Below are 20,363 nucleotides of genomic sequence, written 5' to 3' on the forward strand. Positions count from 1 at the left end.
CAGTATCTGAGGCTGACATCAACGTATATGTGGAATATAAGCAGGAAGGAGTTTTTGCAGCTCTTAGGGACTAATACAGTAGAGACCTAGGTGCAGATCATAACCACTCGGCAATGTCACAATAAAATTTGAAAACACTGTTTGTGATTCAGTCAAATGTTGTGATACCAGTTGAGAAGTGTTTAAATGTAGTTAGTGAAAATGGGGGTGTCAAAATATGAAAATTAACTGTATACAGAGATACAGTGATGATCCAGTAATACTGAAGCATTCTTGATTCCTAGCTTTCAGACTGTTATTTATTTATTTATTTATTTATTTATTTATTTTTTATTTTGGAAAAGTGGTCAGTGAGAAAAAGATTAGTTAAAGAGAGATTCAGAGAGCTTGAAAAGAGAGAGATAGAAATGGAAGAAGAGAAAAGCTATGGGTTAGAATTAGATTAATATGACTATTGTGTCTTCCTGCCCTAATGCTGCATTTGTGCATTGTAATAGGATGTACCAGGAAGCACTAAATGTGACCAGAAGTACAATCTTCATTTTCTTCATTTAAATTGTGATCAGACATTGTTGTTAGCAAGAGAAGTTACCTTCTGTGTTTTTTTTTTTTTTTTTTTTTTTGAAATACCCCTACATCACAGTGTCAGTCTTACTTATTATATTTTAATATACCCAGTGATGACAGGGTTTACTTTTATCCTCTCCAAGATTTCATGTGATTTACAAAAAGACCTTGAGTGAACTCTTGCCAAGATTTTATTTTTATTGGAAATAATGATGGCCAGTCAAAACAACATACATTACTATTTGATACATCAGTCTGGATAGGAATAGTCATCTTGCTTGCAACTTAGTGAGAATTGAAGACAGATACTCATAATTATATATTTTTAAAACTAGATGTAAAGTAGTAACATTTGTTGGATTGTATATTTGCAATCTAAATGGTAAACAAGATCTCTTCCAAAACCAACATCAATCTTCTATAATGGTGACTCCATTTTTTCTCTGTTAAAATTTTAAATGACGCAGAAGAGGAGGATAAAGATTTATATGATGGATGAGTGCTTGTCTATTGATCTGTCTAATATTCTTTATAAAAAATAACATAGCTAGAATTTACTATCTGAACACTACTTGGGATTCCCTCTGCTTTTGCTGCTGGATGGTGTGCTGATTGGACCAACTTCAAGAATCGCTGATGCATATTGGACCAACTTGAAATATCTGAAATACAAACAGGGAATTTCTTCCTTCTGTACCGTCAATGCCTTGACAGTCTGCTGTCTGCAGGTGATAACCTGTTTAAAAGATACAGGAAAAACAACTTGTGGGAAGATGTAAAGAGAGTATAGAAGAAAGATGAGAAGGGAGAGATATAGGAACTAGTTGTTCAGTGAACATAGAAGAAAGCAGAACAACTTGGATAAGGAAATGAGCCTGGAAAGAGCTATTGGTGTTTAAAAAAAAAAAAAGTAGAAATGTTAATTTTCACAGGGAGCTGTTTTGAGCCTGACAGGACTGGCAAACTGAGATGTGTGGAAAAAGACATGGCAGTCTGTTCTTAGTTTGCCAGCTCAAGTGGTGGAGATGTGTGTGGTGGGTTTAAATGCTGCAACCTGGGTAAGGTCCACATAAGTGTCAATTCAGTGCTATCTAATGGAATTCCCGATTTCCTTTTTATTTATTTATTTATTTATTTATTTATTTTATTTTTATTTTTTTTTCTGATAGAATATCAACTAGAAAACTATGTACAAAGAAAACACTGTGAATAGAATGCCAAACACTCACAAGGTGAGGCAGGAAATGACAAATTTCAGTTTATCTTGGCATCCTCAGTAACGATCATGTGTATGGTAATATTATCCTAAATTGCATAAAACTTTTTTTTTTTTTTGGTGTGTGATTTCAATAACCTAACTGCTGTATCTGCTGTATTTTCACTGTGAAACTTTCCACCATAATATTATACACCCTATATACATATATATATAATATATATATATATATATTTCACCCCATTATTATACAGCCAAGACTGACCTTCACTGAGAACTATGATACATGAAATTCTTTCAAGCTTCTGACACACCTTGGCTCATTTTGGCACATCGAACTTTTCCCATAAATTTTCTGCTCTTGATCCACAATTGTTCTGTGACCACTTGCCTGGCAGCCTGTTTCTTTTCATAGCTTTTCTTACTGTTTTTGTGTTACTCGTGTTATAAACTGATATAAAAATTGACCTTGAACTTTTAAGGTTCTTTACAATGTGTAAATTTTCTGGAGAAGTAAGTTTTATTTTCACATTGTTTTTTTTTGAAGGCTTTTTTTTTTTTTTTTTTTTTTTTTTTTTTTTTTTTTGGTGGGCTGAAAGTAGAACTCTTATCTATGGAGTGACAATATAAAACTTACAGACTGAGCACATCTGCTACTTGCGTGTTCCCAATCTACAATTGATTTCATGTAAAAATGAATGTTTACCGCTCTGTATCTTTCTTGGTGGTGTTGGCTCTCTTTTATGAGGTAGGAAAGTAGGAAGTCAGCTGAGCACTATGGGTTATGTTTTTCATAATGTAATCTGCTCTGGTTGTGTCATACTTTCACTGCAGGAATAGATATCTTATTGTATCTCAGGTTCTTCTTGTTTGGGACACCTGTGAAAGGTCATTTACCAGAAGACTTCATGGGATTAAACTACCCTGGTTGGCTGTGCCCTGGAGCGTATTTAGTTTATAAAGAAATGTTAAAGATTGTACTCATACTCTCATGTGCCTGGAGGGAGTGTGTTCCAGCTCAGAAGGGAGGGGACTTATTCATGTGGAGCCCATGGAAAGATAGCAGTGGAGAGAAATGGGGACAATGCAGGAACAGACAAGAGGTTAGCCTGTGGGAGGCATTGGAAAATGAATTTGCAATTTGCACTGTGGCTGTGTTCATCTTAGCAGTTTTGTGAGAGCTGACCTTTCTTCCCCTTCGCTCTCCTCAGCTCCTGTCACATAAACCTAGCATTAGTGCAGACAGCGTTCTTACTACCAATGGGATCTGTTAGAGCAACCCTTGTTTTCACAATATCATGGGATATGTGGTATGTTTTCTGTGTAGGTGGTCTCACCAAAATTACCTCTGAACTGGTGTTTGGAGTTTGTGGTAATGTTTTCTGAGAGTGGGCTAGTATGACATAGCCTGTGAGTTATGGTCAGATTGAATGATTTGGGAAAAGGAGCCATGAAGTTGGAGATCCATGAGGTTCAGTCAATCTGGCCAGGAGGAACTTAGTTTTGTTTAGCGTATGCTAGTGACTGAAGGCAGGATAAGAAAGAAGACTGAGGCAGAGTGAGGATAACAGTTGTTCTGAAATCCTTAGTTGCTTTCATACTAAACCTGTTATGTCTGTGTAAAGTCCAGTATGTGGGAACAGTCTTCAAGTATGATTTAAGTAAAAAACATTTTAACTGCACCATGTAGTACAAGAACATGTTATTGAGAGTATTAAACACTACCATATTTTCACAAATGTTGTCAGCTTTAGGTTTCAGGAGAAGGCATGCTTTGTGCTGCTAGCTATTCCTTCAGCTGGTTTCTTCCATAAATCTGAAATGATAGTGGTAGCTTTGTGCAACCAAGCACCACTAGTGAATGGAGGTTGGAAAAAAGAATGAAAAGCCACAGTGGTATGGAGGAAATCATGTGTCTACAATTATCTGTAGGAAAAATAAACATCTTTTTACCCACTATCCCACTTTTTTTTTTTTTTTTTTTTTTTAAGTACAGAGCTAAGGCAGATAGAATACTGAGAGGAATTAAAACCTATATGCAGAGATTGCCTTGTGTAAATGCAGCATTTAACTAACTGTTTCACCTGAGAGGGATAATCTGTCATTACAGATTAATTTGGGAACTAAAACAAGTCCATGGAAGGGAATATAACAACATTACTTCCACAGTCATTCTTGTCTTAAACTGTGTTTATATTTTTCCAGTTGAGTTTTCAAAATATAGGTGCAAAGAGACAACATTTTCAGTCATAACCAGGGACATGGAAGGCATGTTATTTAAGCTTACTGTTTGAAAGAGTTATTCAAAAGGCAAAGATACACTTTAAAAATGCATATTGTTGTAGCTTTTGCCAGCTTCTTATTCAACAGTGGCATGAGTACCAAGTGCAGCATTTTTTCCAATAACATAACATTCTGAATGAATTTTTGATGAAAGACTGAGTAGGAGTCATTAATGTTCACTATGAACAAAAGAAGAGCTCCACTAATGTCAACTCTCACTCAATTTTTCTCTTTACTTCAAACACTGTTCATCATTCAGAACTTTCACTCCACCAGACTGCCCAGAGTAAGTGCAGAACAAATTCTTTATGCTAATATGTTTTGAACAAACACTTCTTAGTTATTTAAAAAGACATTAAAAAATGTATTTATTAAATGAAAGATTATGACATCTAGGTATCCTGAGAAAAGGTGATGGGAAAATCAGACACCATGTGGCAGAACACAGGGCTGTCCAAGTGAAGCCCAGATCTACAGTCTCTTTTGCTGTTCAGATGAGTGATGTAGAGAAAGACATTTATACACGTTTATCAATCTTAAATACCGGCAGGCAATCTTTGACATAATTTGATTCAAAAACTACTCTCTTTCATAAGGAGCAAAGATGGGAAAATCCTTTATTTGTATCACTTAAACTTTGTCTGTTTCGGTTTATATTTTATTTCTGTATACAACAGGTGATTAGAGGAACAGTGTTCAATTCCAAGTTATATTTTTCCCATGGACAGAGAATATATGAATAGACTTCTTCCATACCAATGAACACATTTACTGCTTTTGGCAATGTATAATGTGCAATTCAGAGTGTGGTAGACTAAACCATATTGTGGATAATACATTCTGTAAAAGAAGGAAGACTGGGTTTTAGCTGTTAACTGAGATTTACTCAATGATCTCATCTTCTATTTATACCTAATTGCTTTTAAAGTTTAGATAACTCCAGGCTCTCTCCCTCTCTCTCTCTCTCTTTTTTTTTTTTTTTTCCAATGCCCAGCTCCAAAAAAAAGGAAGCCATGTTTTGAATCTGGAATACTTATATTGATTACACTGGTAGAACATATTTTCTACAGTATCTATCTTTACAGTTTGCCTGAAAGATCCTGTCTTGTGAGGTTCTGAAAATAACAATAATCTTGGCAGTGATTTCAGCAGTTTCTTGTCTCCGTGCCTTATATAAATTGACTAAATTGTATTACGCTTTTTGAAGTCTTGTGTTCTTCAGGTCATTGTGATCTGAGCATGAGTTGTTTCAAAGCTTGCATGAAGTTAACCTGTTAATAATGAGAATTGTTTTTAATGGATAAGATTATTTTGTAATGAATTGTTGAAAGGATGCTCTATAAAAGAGGTCAGGTAATGTTAAAACTAAGTCTACTGAATTTGTGCTAAATCTTAATGTTAACACTGTCTTTGCATTGTACAAGCAAACATGTTTGACTAAAAACTAAATATTGAAACATAGAAAACATCTAGGGTATTTTTGTTTCAAATATGCTTACAGATGCTTAGCTAATTACACTATTTTACATTGCTTGGGAACAGTAATAGTGTGTGCTGAGCACCTCTAATATTTTTTTACTAATTGCAGATTCTGCCGTTTTTATGCAGAAGAATTGTGTATGACAGAGAATTTCTCATATATTTAATCTTAAAAATGATTTTAATTTGGTAGAATGGGACTCTTAGGGCTTAATTTCATGTGGTCATTTTTGATGTAAAGATGATGGCTCTCTAAATGGAATGAAAACTGTTGTTTTTTATTTTTTATTTTTTATTTGAACATAAAGCATGTTTATTTTTAAACACTTTCTTTTATAGCTAGAATACAAGGGATAAGTAGTGGATTAAGGTGCATAGTCTCCGGCAGAATGAATTATAATTTGTAGGGAACAGAAAACCCACAAAGAATATCCATATTCTTGCATTGTCTGGAAGTCATTTCACACTAAAGTAAACAAATCACAACAGAATTTCTGCACTTTTCAAATTAAGGCAAAGCAGGAAAGCCTGATAGACTTGAGCAGGAAGTAGAGACAAACCAAATTTAATGTAACAAAACTTGATTTTTATTAAATTGGACAAATTACAGAATCATCTAGATTTCTACATGTGGACAAAATTCACTTATCTGCTTGCATTACTTGTATCTGTACATCTAGTAAGTCATAGCTGGGTTAAAGATGATATTTCTGCAGTTAAAATGCAGATAGAAATAGCCTTCAAAGAAAAAGCTTAATTGAAGTTTTTGAAATTAAACCAGTATTTTGTTTGACTGAACATGAGACAAAACCCATGTCATTTAGGGTCATTAAACTGGAGTGCAGACTTAAAACGCTTCATCATTTTCTCTGGTTTACTTAGAGTTTTTTTTTCTTATGTTTGTTTGTAAGGATATATATATATTTTAAATTTTATGATATTCAGGAGTTCTGTCCTTGAAGTGACCTTATGCTTCTTAAAAGTTATGTCTTGGAAAATAATCAATTCACCCAGAGGGGAGTCTCACTTCTCTAGATTAATTCTTGACAAAATTTTAATTATTTGTTCTCCAATTTAGGATGGTTAGCTGTTTCATGTAGGGTGGTTTGAATTGTCCTTTCTGAAGGTGACTAACAGGTATATGTTTCTTTCACTTGGCAATTGACTACTTCTGTTTTTATTTTATTTTATTTTATCTAGCAAAGTGTGTGATCACCCAATTTGCACTTCTTGAATTGTTGTCTCTTAATTTGATATTATATGCTGGTAGTCTGATAAATATATCATTTATCTCTGTGTGCTTCTGAGTCATTATGAAATTAAACAAATACTTTTCCAAAAAGTATTTGCTGGGGCTGGTCCACCAGACCACTGTTGCAAAAATGTTGATACTAAAAAGATTCTGCAGTTATGTTGAAAGATAAAGTTGGATAACCTTTTAAAGTAAGGTTATCCTGACCTCTTAAAGTAAGAAGATGAAGACTGTGACATCCACAAAAAATTTGGGTGCTAAAGCGAGATTTACCCAGAACATCATTTTTGAAACTGTCTCACAATGTGCATAAGAGCACAGAGAAGCCTGCAGAGCTGTTACAGCATCATGTCAGTCAATATTCACTGTTCTCCTTCCAAAACCACTCCTTGGCTTCCAATTGCTTACATCTCATCAGAAGTCCCATCTGAAGCCTTTTGATTTGATGTGGAGCCTGTCTGACACCCTGCAACAGCAACACATGCCTTGCAAACACAAGCCTTCCTCAGAAACAAGGCTGTTGTTTAGACTGGGAAGGACTTGTAACCATTTTCCTGTTAGTTCAGGTGTAATGGCATTCATCTGGGAAATGATAGATATTGCTTCCAGCCTCAAAGGTGGCTGAACCCACAGATGCGTGGCCTAATTCTCACCGTGGTGAGGGTCCTGTCAGGCATTTTGCTGAAGTTATGCCATGGTGTACAAAGGAACAGAAGTTTCACAGGTCAGAGAAGGGTCTCAGAGTGGTGTGGTCTTCATGGGACAGAGGGACAAGAGTGGCTGGGTTCTGGCTCCTGCTCCAAAGGTTTTTTGTACATGTAATGATAATGGGACAATAAGGTTAAACACATTGTCAGCCTTATGATTACTTCAAAAGTACTGTTCTGTACAGGGTGTTAATATCCTAGGATTTAAATATAAGTTCGGGGAAACTGCATCTGACATAATTTGAATTTCAACAGAAAGCATATTATAGCTGCATCTTCATCTTCCAAAGAGATGGTTAAAAAAAAACAAAAAAAAAAAAAAAAAAAGAAAAAAAAGGAAAGGAAATGTGCAGTTAACTTCTGTGGGTCTAGAATAGAATACATGTATATCAGATTAGGCACTTCCTGCCCCCAGGGTTTACAGTTTTGTATTACAGATTATCATTATTACTTACACTTTTCTGATGAGATTAAGATTTTTTTTTTTTTTTTTTTAGCTGTAGTGTAAAGCTACCAAAATACGTTTACAATGGACTTGAAGGCAAATATTCTTCTAGAGGCAGCCTCAGGCTTTGGAGGTTTCCTTGCTGAAAGGCAGGCTCAGACTTCCCATGAGACCATCAGAGAGATAAAACAACTAAAAGCTCTTCAAAGCTAGGCCTTAGGCCCCTGTACAGATTAATTCTCTGGTGATGGTTTGTATATGTTAAAAACAAAACAAAACAAAACAAAAAACAATTTAAATAGAAGCTTACCCAATAAAACTTGAAGTTTACTTTTGAATATCATCTATTCTTTTTAATTAAATATAGAAACATCTTAGTGTAACTTTAATTTAGTCTTCAGAGGGCAAGGAAGAAACATGGTATCTTATCTCTCTCTATATGTTCCCAGCTTTCAGAGAGGTTATCTTTCTTGTTTCATGCCAAATAGTTACTACCCATAACTAAAGAGACATTGAAATTAATTTGCATAACTATGTATACCTGCACTGATATTCTAATTCTGTTCTGCATGTTAACCCAGTTTTACTAATTATAATTTAGTATAAGGTCCTAAATTAAAGATTGTTCTGTGTTCTGTTTTCTTTCCACATTTCCTTTTCTTATTTTTGAAGTTATATTAACTCTAAAATTTGTTTAACAGATAGCAAAATGTTCTAGGAAAAAAATGTCAATCTTACATGCTGTAAGTAATTACAAGTTAAGAATTAGTTTCTGCTGGAAATGATTTAACAGAAATATCACTGAAAAAGATGCTGCTGAGAAGCAGCATTAAAACTGGAGGGTCTGGAGTTGAGAAATCTTGATTCATCACAGGCCTCCTTTCTTACTGTAGAGATGTTGCTTTAGTTCTTGGCCCCTTGTTCTCCACCTTGTAAAACAGAATTATAGGATGATTTTATATCCTCAAATGTACAGCAATTCTGTAGAGGAGGTATTTATCCTGGTCTGAATTCTTTTTACAAAGTTCCAGATGTTCTAAGGAAACAACTTGCTCTCTGAATGATGTCTGCTGTACCTCCCAAATCTGTCTGTGCTGGGTTTGTCAGGTAGCGGGGGTCAGCACTGTGGTCTAGAACAGGTCTGGAGCTGTGCCTACTCTTACATATGCCTGACTCAGCTGTGTCCTCAAATGCCTGCGGACAGGGTGAGGACTCTGCTTACGCTGTGCCTTTATCTCCCATCAGAGGCTCTAGCCCTCTATTTGTAAGATTCTTCAAAATCTTATCCACAAGAAACTGTATGAGGAGAAAGCATTTATTGTTCTTTAATGTTATTAACAGTAACAAGAGATTTTGCCCAAAGGCAGGATTTCTGGATAACGTGTGGTGTACAAAACACTTGGTATATTATTTCTTTTGCCTTCCTTTTCTCAGAAGATACTTGCTGTGCTGTTTCACTTGGTGCAGGCATTAGCATTCCTTGATTTGAAGAACTGTAATTCAATTCAATCTGCTTTTAACATGATACTGCAGCTATACATGAGGAGCACTGCAGTGCAAAATTTTTGTTATTAGTTTATGAGAACTGTTATTTCCTATAGTAAATTTTGAGAACTGACATTTTTGTAAGTACTATGGTGGTATTCTACAGATGAGAAGTATGCTCAGTTAGAAATTTCGGCATCCAGGTAAATGCAAGTTAAGTTCTCTTGATTTCACTGGGATTGTTTACAAGGATAATTGAGTCCCAGGAATAATAGTACAATATATTGAGCAAGAAATGCCAATTTTGTGACCATTATTTTTTTTGGAGAAAACAATGCAGACTATAAGTAATATGATCCTCTAATGTGATGGCAAATGACATAACTGATAGAGCAGAATATTTTTTATTCTTTTTTGGGAATGATAGAGCAAAGTGAAGCTAATTAAAAAAAATAGGACATAAGAATTTCTTTTACTGTAAATCATGATGGAATTCAGTGGGAACTTATGGTTTTAATGTTCCAGGTTTCCTATGGTTGTAGCAGTAGTGCTGGCCTGTTGTGATATTTTTGAAAAGTAAGTGGTGTGAAGTTTGAAAGAAGAGGTACTGTGTTGTGTATTCTTTTAAAGTTTTTGTTGTGTAGATCTGTTCTGCACTGTTTGTTTGGGAAATGCTAGATCTATGCAGAAGAGATTTCCATAGGGGAAATAAGGTTTAAGCTGAAGTTTTGCAGCTAAACTGTGGGTTTAAAGGTAAAAGGTAAAAGTAAAAGGTAAAGTTTTATATAACTTGATTTGAAAGACTAAGAAAAAATGCATTTAGGTAATTAAATGTTTTAATTTGGTTCAGGTATTCAGTTAAATCCTTTAAAAACATATGTATTCCTCTAAAAATATGTTACTAAATGTTTGTCAGCATTTCTAAATCAGATGCTTGCCACTTCAGCGATGATACAAACAGAAATGTATTTTTCAGTAGGTGATGGAAGATGTTTTTATCATCTTGTCACTGTTGTCATGGAAACTTGGGTATATTGTTAAACAGAGTGTATGTAAGGATGTAACATTCCTGTGCCTTATTATTGCTAGCTATTGTATTTTTAGTGTATTTTCTTCAACACTGTAGTCAATGCTTAAGAACTTGTAAGTTACTCTCCTGAATTACAACCAGGAACTCAATTACAGGATTAGGTGGTCCAGAGAGCCCTCAGTACAGGGTTCTTTGCTGTAAGTTCCTTTTCAATGCAGGGTTATTAACAGTTTTATTTCCAAATCCAAACCTATTATAAACAGTACAACAATAATACTAAAGCACATAATTTTGAAATGGCAGGTTTTTTTGCAGAGAATGAGCTATACATTAGTCATTATATATTTTCCCTCTTGAAAATTATGGATATTTTCAAAAAGTGTATTCTTTATATGAAGTGTTTTGTCTTTGAATATGCTGCTAAATTCATAGTACAGCTCTTGTGTGTAGTTGTCTTAACCTGTCATTCATGAAACAATAGGCTAGGAGGAAAGCCTGACTATGGCAGTCCAGATTTAATCAATCCTTGACACAAAGTCTGTGTAACTTGTTATCTAATTTAAATCTTACAGTAGGCACAGTTCACAAAGTCAGAAAAAAAAACACAAAACACTAGTATTTTGTTGTTTCCAAATGAGAACTATTTAAGAATCATAGTTCTAAGGACATTAAGGGTATGCTTCACAGAATTACATTTTTTTTGTCTTTTTGTGCCTGAAGATATTTTAAAATATACCTTCAACATCAGTTATTTATGATTTGAAATTATTTTATTGATCAAAAAATAAAATTACTTCAATATTTTTTTCAACATTGACCAAATGACTTCTCTTTCTTCAAATGTATTCATTAAATTTATTTATTTTTAATCCTGTTTGGTTTTATCTTTTCTGTTTTGGGGAGTTTTCTAAAGGCTCCTTTTGAATTTAAAGCCTATGATTTTTAATAACTGCTAAGAAATAACGTAGTTTTTTATTTTATCATCATCTGCCTCAAGCAATTTGATGCAAAAATAAGCTTACTTGAGAAGAATTCATAGGAACATGAAATGTTCTGGAATGATACATTTATAAAGGTTTCATAAAAGTGGGTATTATTTATGGTATTGTTCCTTTCAGAGAGAGTATGACTGAAGTTACAGTATTAGGTTTATCAAAACACGAAGTGCAAAAATATAAAGGAGAAAAAGCACAATTAAATACAAGAAAAATAAAAACCACTGTGGTTTTAGCTTCCAGAATAAAACCAACAACATTTATTAAGTAAGTGAGAGTTATGGGCTCTTGGATACATTTATAACTAAAATTACATTTATAGGAAAGGCCTAGTTTTCTCAGTTCAGGCAGCTGAATTCTAAAAATGCCACAAGAAAAATTCCTCATAGGTGCACAAGCCCAGTCTATAAGGCTAAGAAAATGTGTGGAAGAGAATGAGTCTATATATAAAGTCAAATATATCTTTTTGTTATTTGTAATTTAATGTAATAATATAGTTACCAGATTACATTAAGCTGTATTTGAGTATGAAATCACTGAAAGTAGAAAGGGAGTATCTTTAGCTTCTTAGGATGTATTAATGCAAAATGAAATTTACTTACTACTAACTTCATAAATTTTACCTACAATCATCAATAATTTTAGCTGTAATTATTATAACAAGGTAAAATTTCCAAATTCTCACGAAGCAGTCCTGGCATTTTTTATGTAAGACTTATGTCTGGGTAAAACGAAAACCTTGAGAATGGAAATCTTTCAAATATTATGAAAACCTTCACTGCATTTGAGAAGTCCTAAGAGAAAAGCCATAAATTCCGTTTTGAATTGGCTTCTGCTGAATGTGATTTAACTTTTTTGGAAGCCTCACACAGTAACCCAGTCAACTACTAATTTCAATTTCTAGCCATCTTCTGAAGAATAAGCCTGTGAAATCTTAGCCACGTGTTGCAGGGTGTTGGATGGCTTGGGTGTACTGCTGTCCACTGGTTACAGTGACTACTGTATAGGCTGCTCCTATGTCATCGGCTTTGGTGGATTCCCATAGCTACTGGGACGCTTGACTAATGTGAAAGGATTTTATGACACTGGGTGAGAATGGGACATGCTACGGCTATGTCAGGTAGAGTAGATGAAAAAATTGCAAAGCAGTTAAATGTGATTGATTAGTGTCATGTTTCCTGCTGCATCGACTTGGGAAAGGATTTTTCAGGCTTCTGGTTAAAGTGAAAATATTTGGGGGTGGAAGTGCCAAATTTCCCTGTTGCTGGGGACTTCTTGACAAATGAAAAATCAGAAAATAGGGGAAATTACATGTATGTATCCCATTTAGGAAATTTCATTTTTGAAGGTTAGAAAGTATTGTGCAAAAGTAGTAGGTGCTTGTATGAATATTGTCAGGAAAATTAAGCTAAGTTTGTCTTTAACTTTTTTTTTTTTTCTTTTATCACACATTACTACCTGAAAAAGTTTTATACTGGTTTATTTCAGTACATTGTTACTCATCACAGCTAGGGTTACATCTGCATGGCACAGTCTTATGCCATGATGAATACTCCCACTTCTGAATAGGTTTGCATGATTCATTTCTTAGAATAATTAGCAGTGTGGGAAAGAGTTTATTAACTCAGACGGTGTCATGCTAGCACAGATACACTGCTTTTTATAACTAGATTAGATCAGGTATTATTACGTGAAACTGTGTCTTATAACCTTCTTAAATGCTCTGTCATTAAGATCCAATTGTGCTTAGACACAATCTTTGTGAGTGGATGTTAAAAAATAAAAAAAACAGACAAAAAACCTTTATTGATGATATATAAGTCATTGGAAATTCGTAATTCATTATGTTTTCTGGAATTAACAACTCAGTGTTCTAAGATCTTATTTGTATTTGTGTTCAAAAATACCATTCCAACTCTCTTTGATTTACCAAAACCTTGAATAAAAGAACTTCAACTGAATGAAAATCTTAGCTTAGAACTATGAGATATTTGCAGGTTTTGAATTGTTGCTGACAAATGCAGTGTAAATGATGACCGATACAATCTCGTGGATAGAACCATCTGCTGACTTTCTTTTGCTGATGTTAATTGGTATTGCATGTTCAGAGGAGGTTAAAATTGGCAGTCTGGGAACCCTTGCTTTCTTTCTGTTTGTGATTGTGGTGCTGATAGCCTAGCTATGAACTTGCTTGGGCAGCACTGCTAGTTAACTTCCGGTCTGATAGATGAGTATTTCTAGAAATGAGAAGTAATGAATCTCAGCGTTTACAAATGCCTTGTGTGCTTTTTGAAAAGAGACCACCAGCTGTGTTCTGTTGAATTAATTGTCCTTATTTCAGTGGTGTATGCATCTGTCCAGGGAGAACAGAAAATTATGTTCTCATTTCAGGGAAGTCTGTGGGTTGATTATGTATGTATTTATTTATTTATTTTTTGTGAAAGCACTGTAGTTAAAGCATTAAAACTCTACCACTGTTCTTAATAAGTTTTCAATCCAGAATTGCAAAGGAGTATGTTCATAACATACACCTCACTGTAACTGCTCTGCAGGTTTTCCAGCTGAAATGCCTCTGTCCTTAACTTGCAACCTGTGTTAAAATACTCCAAGAATAACTCTGTTAAAATTGTTTGAGATTGTGCCATTCCTGGTACCCTTTTTTTTTTTTTTTTTTTTTTTTTTGTGTGTGTGTGTGTGGGGAGAGAGAACACCAAGTAAGTCTAGTGGTGGTGTTTATTCAGTGATGGAACTGAATTTAGCTGCTGAATTGCTGTGTGTATGAGGACCAGAATGAGATGACGTCTTCTGACTTTCTGGGCTAACATATCCTATATGTATTTCTTAAAAGACTGATTAAAGGAACAAGAAGATGGCAGGGCTTTGGCCAAGTGTGGACACAACAGTGTGTGATCAAACCACAGTTGCACAACTGTGTGACTGACTTGTGTGCATGCTGGGCCAACTTGTACTCATGGGGACTCAGGCTCCTTTATGCCCTATTTTTCTTTCTCTTCCGCCTCCTCTAATGTGTTTAGACCAAATACTTGAGTAATGTTCTGTGTCCAATGACACTATGTTGAAACACTCAAATGATGGTTGTAAGTGCTGGGAGATTCAGATCTGTCCTTTCATAGGATGTGCCATATAGTTGTTTTCTAGAAGGCTTCTCTGTCATACAGATTCTGATCATACATAGTAAGTTGGATGTGCAAGTGTAACTTGCTTACTGCAAATATTGTGATTTTGTGAGCAATAGTGCCTAAGTAGAGTTCTCTTGATTTTTTTTGCAGCTTCTTCAACAGAATAGCCTTGTGCCTTAGCCTTAAGGCCAAATTTAAACTGAGATGTGAAACATCCATGCAGTATGGCTGGAAGTAGAGATTTGGAGCTATGCAGAATTTTCTTACAGACTTTGAATGAATTTATGTTGGGTACTGCCCTGACTAACCTGTTTCTACCCTGTGTGTCAATGCAGAGGGTCTACAGATATCCTTAAGGTATCTATAAAGCAATAATAAAATCTTATTTTTCCATACCCTGTATGCTTACAAATATTATTGTGTATATATCGATCAGAAGTCTGTTACAGTGCTGTTTTCTTAACGTTCTCTGCCAATGGACTTCGTTTAGTCTGTTCTGTTTTGTGACAGAATTAATGATGATAGATTCCATTATTTACAGCAGAAAATGGTTCAGAAGTGTAAGTTCGGAGGTTTTGGTAAAAATAAATAAATAAATAAAAAAAAATAAAAATTGTGCAGGTGAAAAATCATATTTAATAAAACAGTACTTCATAATCATTTTGAGGATTTAAAGCTCAGTATTTAACTAGGTTCATATCCAGATTTGATATAGTATTTTTAGAGTATTAAATATTAAAATATCTGTCAACATACACAAATATTTGCTGTGCCAAACATGCCTGCTGATTGTGGTTTATTTATTGCCTCTTCTGGAAGTAACTTCAACTTGTTCTTGACCTGTGAGCTGCTATTTGTAATTGTAATGCACTTCTAAACTATGCATCTCTTAAAGCATGTCAAGTTCCTGCTACCTGGAAGTGTTCAAGGCCAGGCTGGGTGGGACTTCAGACAACTTGGTCTAGTTGGAGGCATCCCTGCCCATGTCAGAGGGTTGGGATTGGGTGATCTTTAAGATACCTTCTAACCCAAACCATTCTGTGATTCTATGAAATTCTTCTCTGAATTATATTTGCATATATTTAATTATCAGTGTTTCTCTATGGCAAACGAAGTGATATCTGACAGCACTCAGTGCTTTGAGGAGGAAAAAAAAAAGGAAGACAGTTTATTATATCATATAGTCTCTTACTGCATCTATTATCTGAAGAGAGACATATTGAATAATTTGTGTGTGTGGTTAGTTGATACAGTAATATTTTTGTCCCTTGCTCACTTTGTGCATAGTATTATATTTTTCCGTGCATAGTATTATATTTTTCTTTAATATGATGAGTTGTAGCAGCTGCCGTGCAATCCCTATATTATGGAAGTCATATGGGACATAGCATGTTTAAATGCCTAGTTGTGTCTGACCCAGATGACACAAAAATGGGAAAAAATGAAATTCTATCAAATCAGTTCAAGATCATGTTAATGAGAAAGCAGATCTATTATGAGGAAACCATTACAGGAAAACCACAATTACTTTATAAATTATGCTATGTTCAGCTGCTGAAAAAACACCAAATACAATGTAAGCATGGTAAAAATCTGAGTTCCTTCTCTACCCCACAAAAACCAAACAGTTTTGACGTGGTCATTTTGACCATACTTGCTTTCCAGGGCAAAAAATAGCAAAAGATTTCCCTGTATTCAGCAAGCTTTGCAGCTACTAATAGCTCTTTTCTACCCTCTTACATATTTTTCAATGTCTCCACATAGAAAATTTATTAAATATAGGAAGGAAAGGGAAATTAACTGTACTGGAAGAATACAGTATTATCAATATTATCACAAAAATACAAAACTGAAGCCTTAGTTCTATATTTCTTTCTGGCGCTTTTGTAGGTACTCTGTCTCCTTAACATGTGCTACTTGAAATCATGCAAGAGTCTGTTGCTTAGGAATACATTTTTTGTGGCCATAGTCTTCAACAGTGACCAGTTACTGTGAATACCCAACTTATAAGACTAAACTGCTTGTTGCCACAAAGACGAAACATCCTGAGCTCAAAAAGCAGTCATCATAAATTAAAGGTAATCCTCACTTATGCAAGCCAGGCCTTCAGGTTTCAACATGAACATCAGCACAGCCAATCCAAATGTGGACTTTTGGAACTTACATTTGAAATAGTAGAATGAAAAGCCTTGAAACTTTCTGTAATATCAATGTATAAAGAATTCTGTCTTGATTATTATAGAATGAAAGCAGTCTGTACCTTTTTTCTTTATAGATATATATAAATATATATTCATATTTTCAGATCTTAACTAAGTAAAATGTTGTGTTTTTCCTCTCCTTCAAAATGGTTTTATTTTTTTTTTCCCTAAGGAAATGTGTTTTTAAACAAGCTCTAGGGGCACTGTTTGGGCTCAAGTACTTAATATTCTTTGAAGAGGTTTTCCAAGAGCACACATTCCTTTGCCTGATTGCAAAGCTCTGTAGTGGTGAATCACTTTGCTAGATGAAATTCAAAATCATGACCTGTATAAAATGAGATGTATACATGCTATAGATTAGAAAGCAAATAATGTTAAAATGCTGGTTACTCCAACTGATCCTGTAATACATCCTTGGTTGTTTTACAGAAGCAAATGCTGTGATACTATACCCTTTCGAATAAGGATGCCTTTCAGTTTCATTGCAGTTGGACTTCATACTGGAAAAGGTTGGTTTTGAAACTATGACAATTTTTAAGGTTGGATGAACGTACTTGTTTATATAAGCAAATAGCCAAGTATATTTGTAAGTATGCAGATGTGTTTGTATCTGTGTGCACAGGTTTAAACTTCAGCTGACATAATATGTAAGGCATTTAAGGAATTTTATACACTTGGTGGAAAAAGAACATTTCTTGAAAAATATACTACCTGTCACATCTACTGGAAAATGTGAGTATTGTGTCTGTGTATATATATATTTATATATAAATTAAAAAGCTTTATTATTGGACCAACAAAATAAATTTTGTGATGGCTGGTTTTGGAGCCAGTGTTGCCTTGAATCTTTGAACTGGGCAGTTCTCCAATGGCTTTAGAATCAGTGTTCCCATTTATATCTGTTAATTTTGCTAAATTACTTATGTTATGAATTAATTGAATCACAGTATTTTAATTGTGTTCGCAGTCATTTTAAAAATAGTTGACTGGGATAGGTCATTTAATTATATTTTATCTGTAAGAAAGCATTAGCTCTGCAGCGACTGATAGCTAGCAAGGCCATCTGCAATGCCTTTCAGTTCACTCACACTGAATTGTTCAGATAAAGGCTGTCAAGTGCTGCCTAAATAAGGAAGGAGCCTTGGTTAAGTTAAGTGCGGTGGAGGACACAAATGAGGCATTGATTCCAGGCATGCTGTAGAGTCTGAGCTGTTTCCTGCAGCACTGAACCTTTTTAGTGTATTTGTTGTTTTCTGGAAGTATTAAAATGCGAGTATCTGTCATTCAGGATTTCAGGGAGGATGAAAATGAGGATGAGGAAGAAGAACCGGTGAGTTAAAACCCTGTAGCTTTGAAAAATACTTCCTTTTCTCGGTACTCTTTTTTGGACAATAAACCTGGAACAATTACCTTTCTTTTATAGGTCTTCCTTAAGCCTGTTATTGAGGACCGAAATATGGAATTGGCCCGAAAATGCAGTGAAATAATAAGTGACGTAAGTGACAGTGACTGTTTGCATCCTTATATTTACATTTCTCTTTTCAGTGGATTTATATTTACCATGTGTAAACGTTTACAATACATATTTACTCAGATATTTATAATGCAGCATGTGCCTATCCAAGGCTCAAATATAAATGCACAAATAATAGAAAAGCACAGCCTACTGTGATACCTTAAGTCCACTTAGGCAGTACCACTTGGGCAGTACAAGGCACAGGCCCTAGGAAGGAGTATGAAAAGTGTGTCTCACACAAAGATGTCTCCCATGAGAATGCCTTGGCTGATTTCACCAGGAAAATGCAGTACTTTTGTTAGTTGTAGCCTAAATCCATGAAGTTTGTTTGGTTGAAACAGAACTGAGTGCCAATATACGTAACTGTAAGGAGATAGGATAAAAATCAAACAGACTAATTTGATTATTATCTATTTGATTGTTATCTAGTCTGTGGTGATAGAAGCTCAAAACTGCTTAGCATATTATTATTGACTTGCAAATTGTACGAAAAATCCACTGAAATGCTAGGGTATCTTTAAAAAATATTTAGCTATCAAATTCTTTTACTAGTTGCTGTAGATTTTTGAAACCATAGATCATATATAGATCTTATATAAACACAGTAGATCAGATCCAAGGTATTTAAAATTGGAGTACATCCAATTGCATGAATATAAAAATATCCAATTAACCTTAGCAGAAGTGCATTTCTGTGTTCTTCTTTGAGAGTCTATTTGAAAAGTAGCTTTGTACCTTCATATGAATCGCAGTGAGACTGATTGTGCTCCTACACTGAGGATGCTGGATGGCAGCTAAGAAGACATCACTGGAGAGAGTCTTGCCTTAATGAGTGCTCTCGTAATGAAACTGAAAAGTGGGGACAGGTTCATGTTGTGTTGTAATATGGCATTTAGATTCAGGATGTTATTGTTCAAGGTGAGTGAGTGTGTTGATTTTATGAGAATAGGACCTAGAGAAACTATATTGTAAAGGATTACAGAATATGTATTGGATAGAACAGGTAACACAGAAAAACAGTATCCGAGATATGTAGGCATTACAGTGCTGGCTCAAAAGTGTGGCTTGACAAGGTCAAAGCTTTCTCTTTGTCCATGGACCATCTGGTAGTATTTTAATTTTAACAAGAAGTTTGCTGAAAGTTAGGTAGTTCCTTAAGAGAAGCTACCAAGATGGCTTCTTTGTAATCTCAAACTATTTTAGGAAGCAGTAGAGATAATTAATATTTTCACTGATGGGTATCTACAAGCTTTCTTTGGGATATGAATGGCATCTGGTACAGTAAGTGCCTGTTACCTCATGTGAAGGCCAAAATAAAAACAGATCTGGAGCACTGATTTGACCCAAAATACATATGTTGCTTCAGCGCAATTTGTTTCTAAGCATGGTTGCTGATCTTCAAGGCAAAAGCCCCTTGAAAATGCTGAAGAAATATTTGCTTTCATTAAAAATGAATTATTTCTGTACTGTGTACCCATTAGGAGAAATATTGGCTGTGGCTGTTAATTATCTAATAAATGTAGTGGCTGTGTTTTGTCTGATTTTCTGAGGGGTTCGGGTGCTAAAGTGAATAACTAAGTTAAGCCAGGTTCCTGAAGCCCATAATGGTGCAGAGATGTGGGTTTTCGCTGAAAGCTTCTGATGCATTTTGCCTGCAAGTGTGTTAGATTTTCACTGAGATATGAAAAGCATAATGGCAAAGTGTCATTAATGCTTTCAAGGCTGTATTAATATGTAGTGGTCTAGCACTAATTTAATTTCAAAATGCTCAGGATGCTCTGTGTTTAAAAATGGTACCCATTCTGGGGCCTTTTTCAGCCTTTGCTGAAATCAGTAGGTGTGTGTTCATTAGCTTGGATAAAATATGAGTATGCCTGGAGAATGAATCTTGTCTCCCAGAAATTTTGGGCTATATTTGGAATTTCTTATGATGAATTAAGTCCTCTATGCTGTGGGTAAGTTCGTCACCTTGCACATTTCATTGCAGAGGCCAAAAAGATGGGAGTTTGCATTTGGACTCACTAATATTCAAAACTTATATATATAT

General features: G+C 34.8%; 1 protein-coding gene across 11 annotated transcripts in view; it reads left to right on the forward strand.

The window, feature by feature from the left end:
• The window catches only part of NEBL (nebulette), a 252,215-nt gene that overhangs the window by 141,557 nt on the left and 90,295 nt on the right, over positions 1 to 20,363 (forward strand). For 3 of the 11 annotated variants that reach the window (XM_032183070.1, XM_032183077.1, XM_032183072.1), the window contains exons 4-8: positions 16,490 to 16,677; positions 17,230 to 17,309; positions 17,423 to 17,532; positions 18,089 to 18,130; positions 18,224 to 18,295. The exons of 2 other annotated variants lie outside the window; for them this stretch is intronic. In XM_032183070.1, the coding sequence (XP_032038961.1) occupies positions 18,257 to 18,295 (39 nt within the window). In that variant the 5' untranslated portion in view covers positions 16,490 to 16,677; positions 17,230 to 17,309; positions 17,423 to 17,532; positions 18,089 to 18,130; positions 18,224 to 18,256. Of the gene's footprint in view, positions 1 to 14,924; positions 14,957 to 16,489; positions 16,678 to 17,229; positions 17,310 to 17,398; positions 17,533 to 18,003; positions 18,131 to 18,223; positions 18,296 to 20,363 lie in introns of those variants that run through there. 6 more of the 11 variants (XM_032183076.1, XM_032183071.1, XM_032183074.1 and 3 more) reach the window with 5 other exon arrangements.

This window comes from Aythya fuligula, chromosome 2, assembly GCF_009819795.1.
Source record: "Aythya fuligula isolate bAytFul2 chromosome 2, bAytFul2.pri, whole genome shotgun sequence".
Classification (NCBI taxonomy): Eukaryota; Metazoa; Chordata; class Aves; order Anseriformes; family Anatidae; genus Aythya; species Aythya fuligula.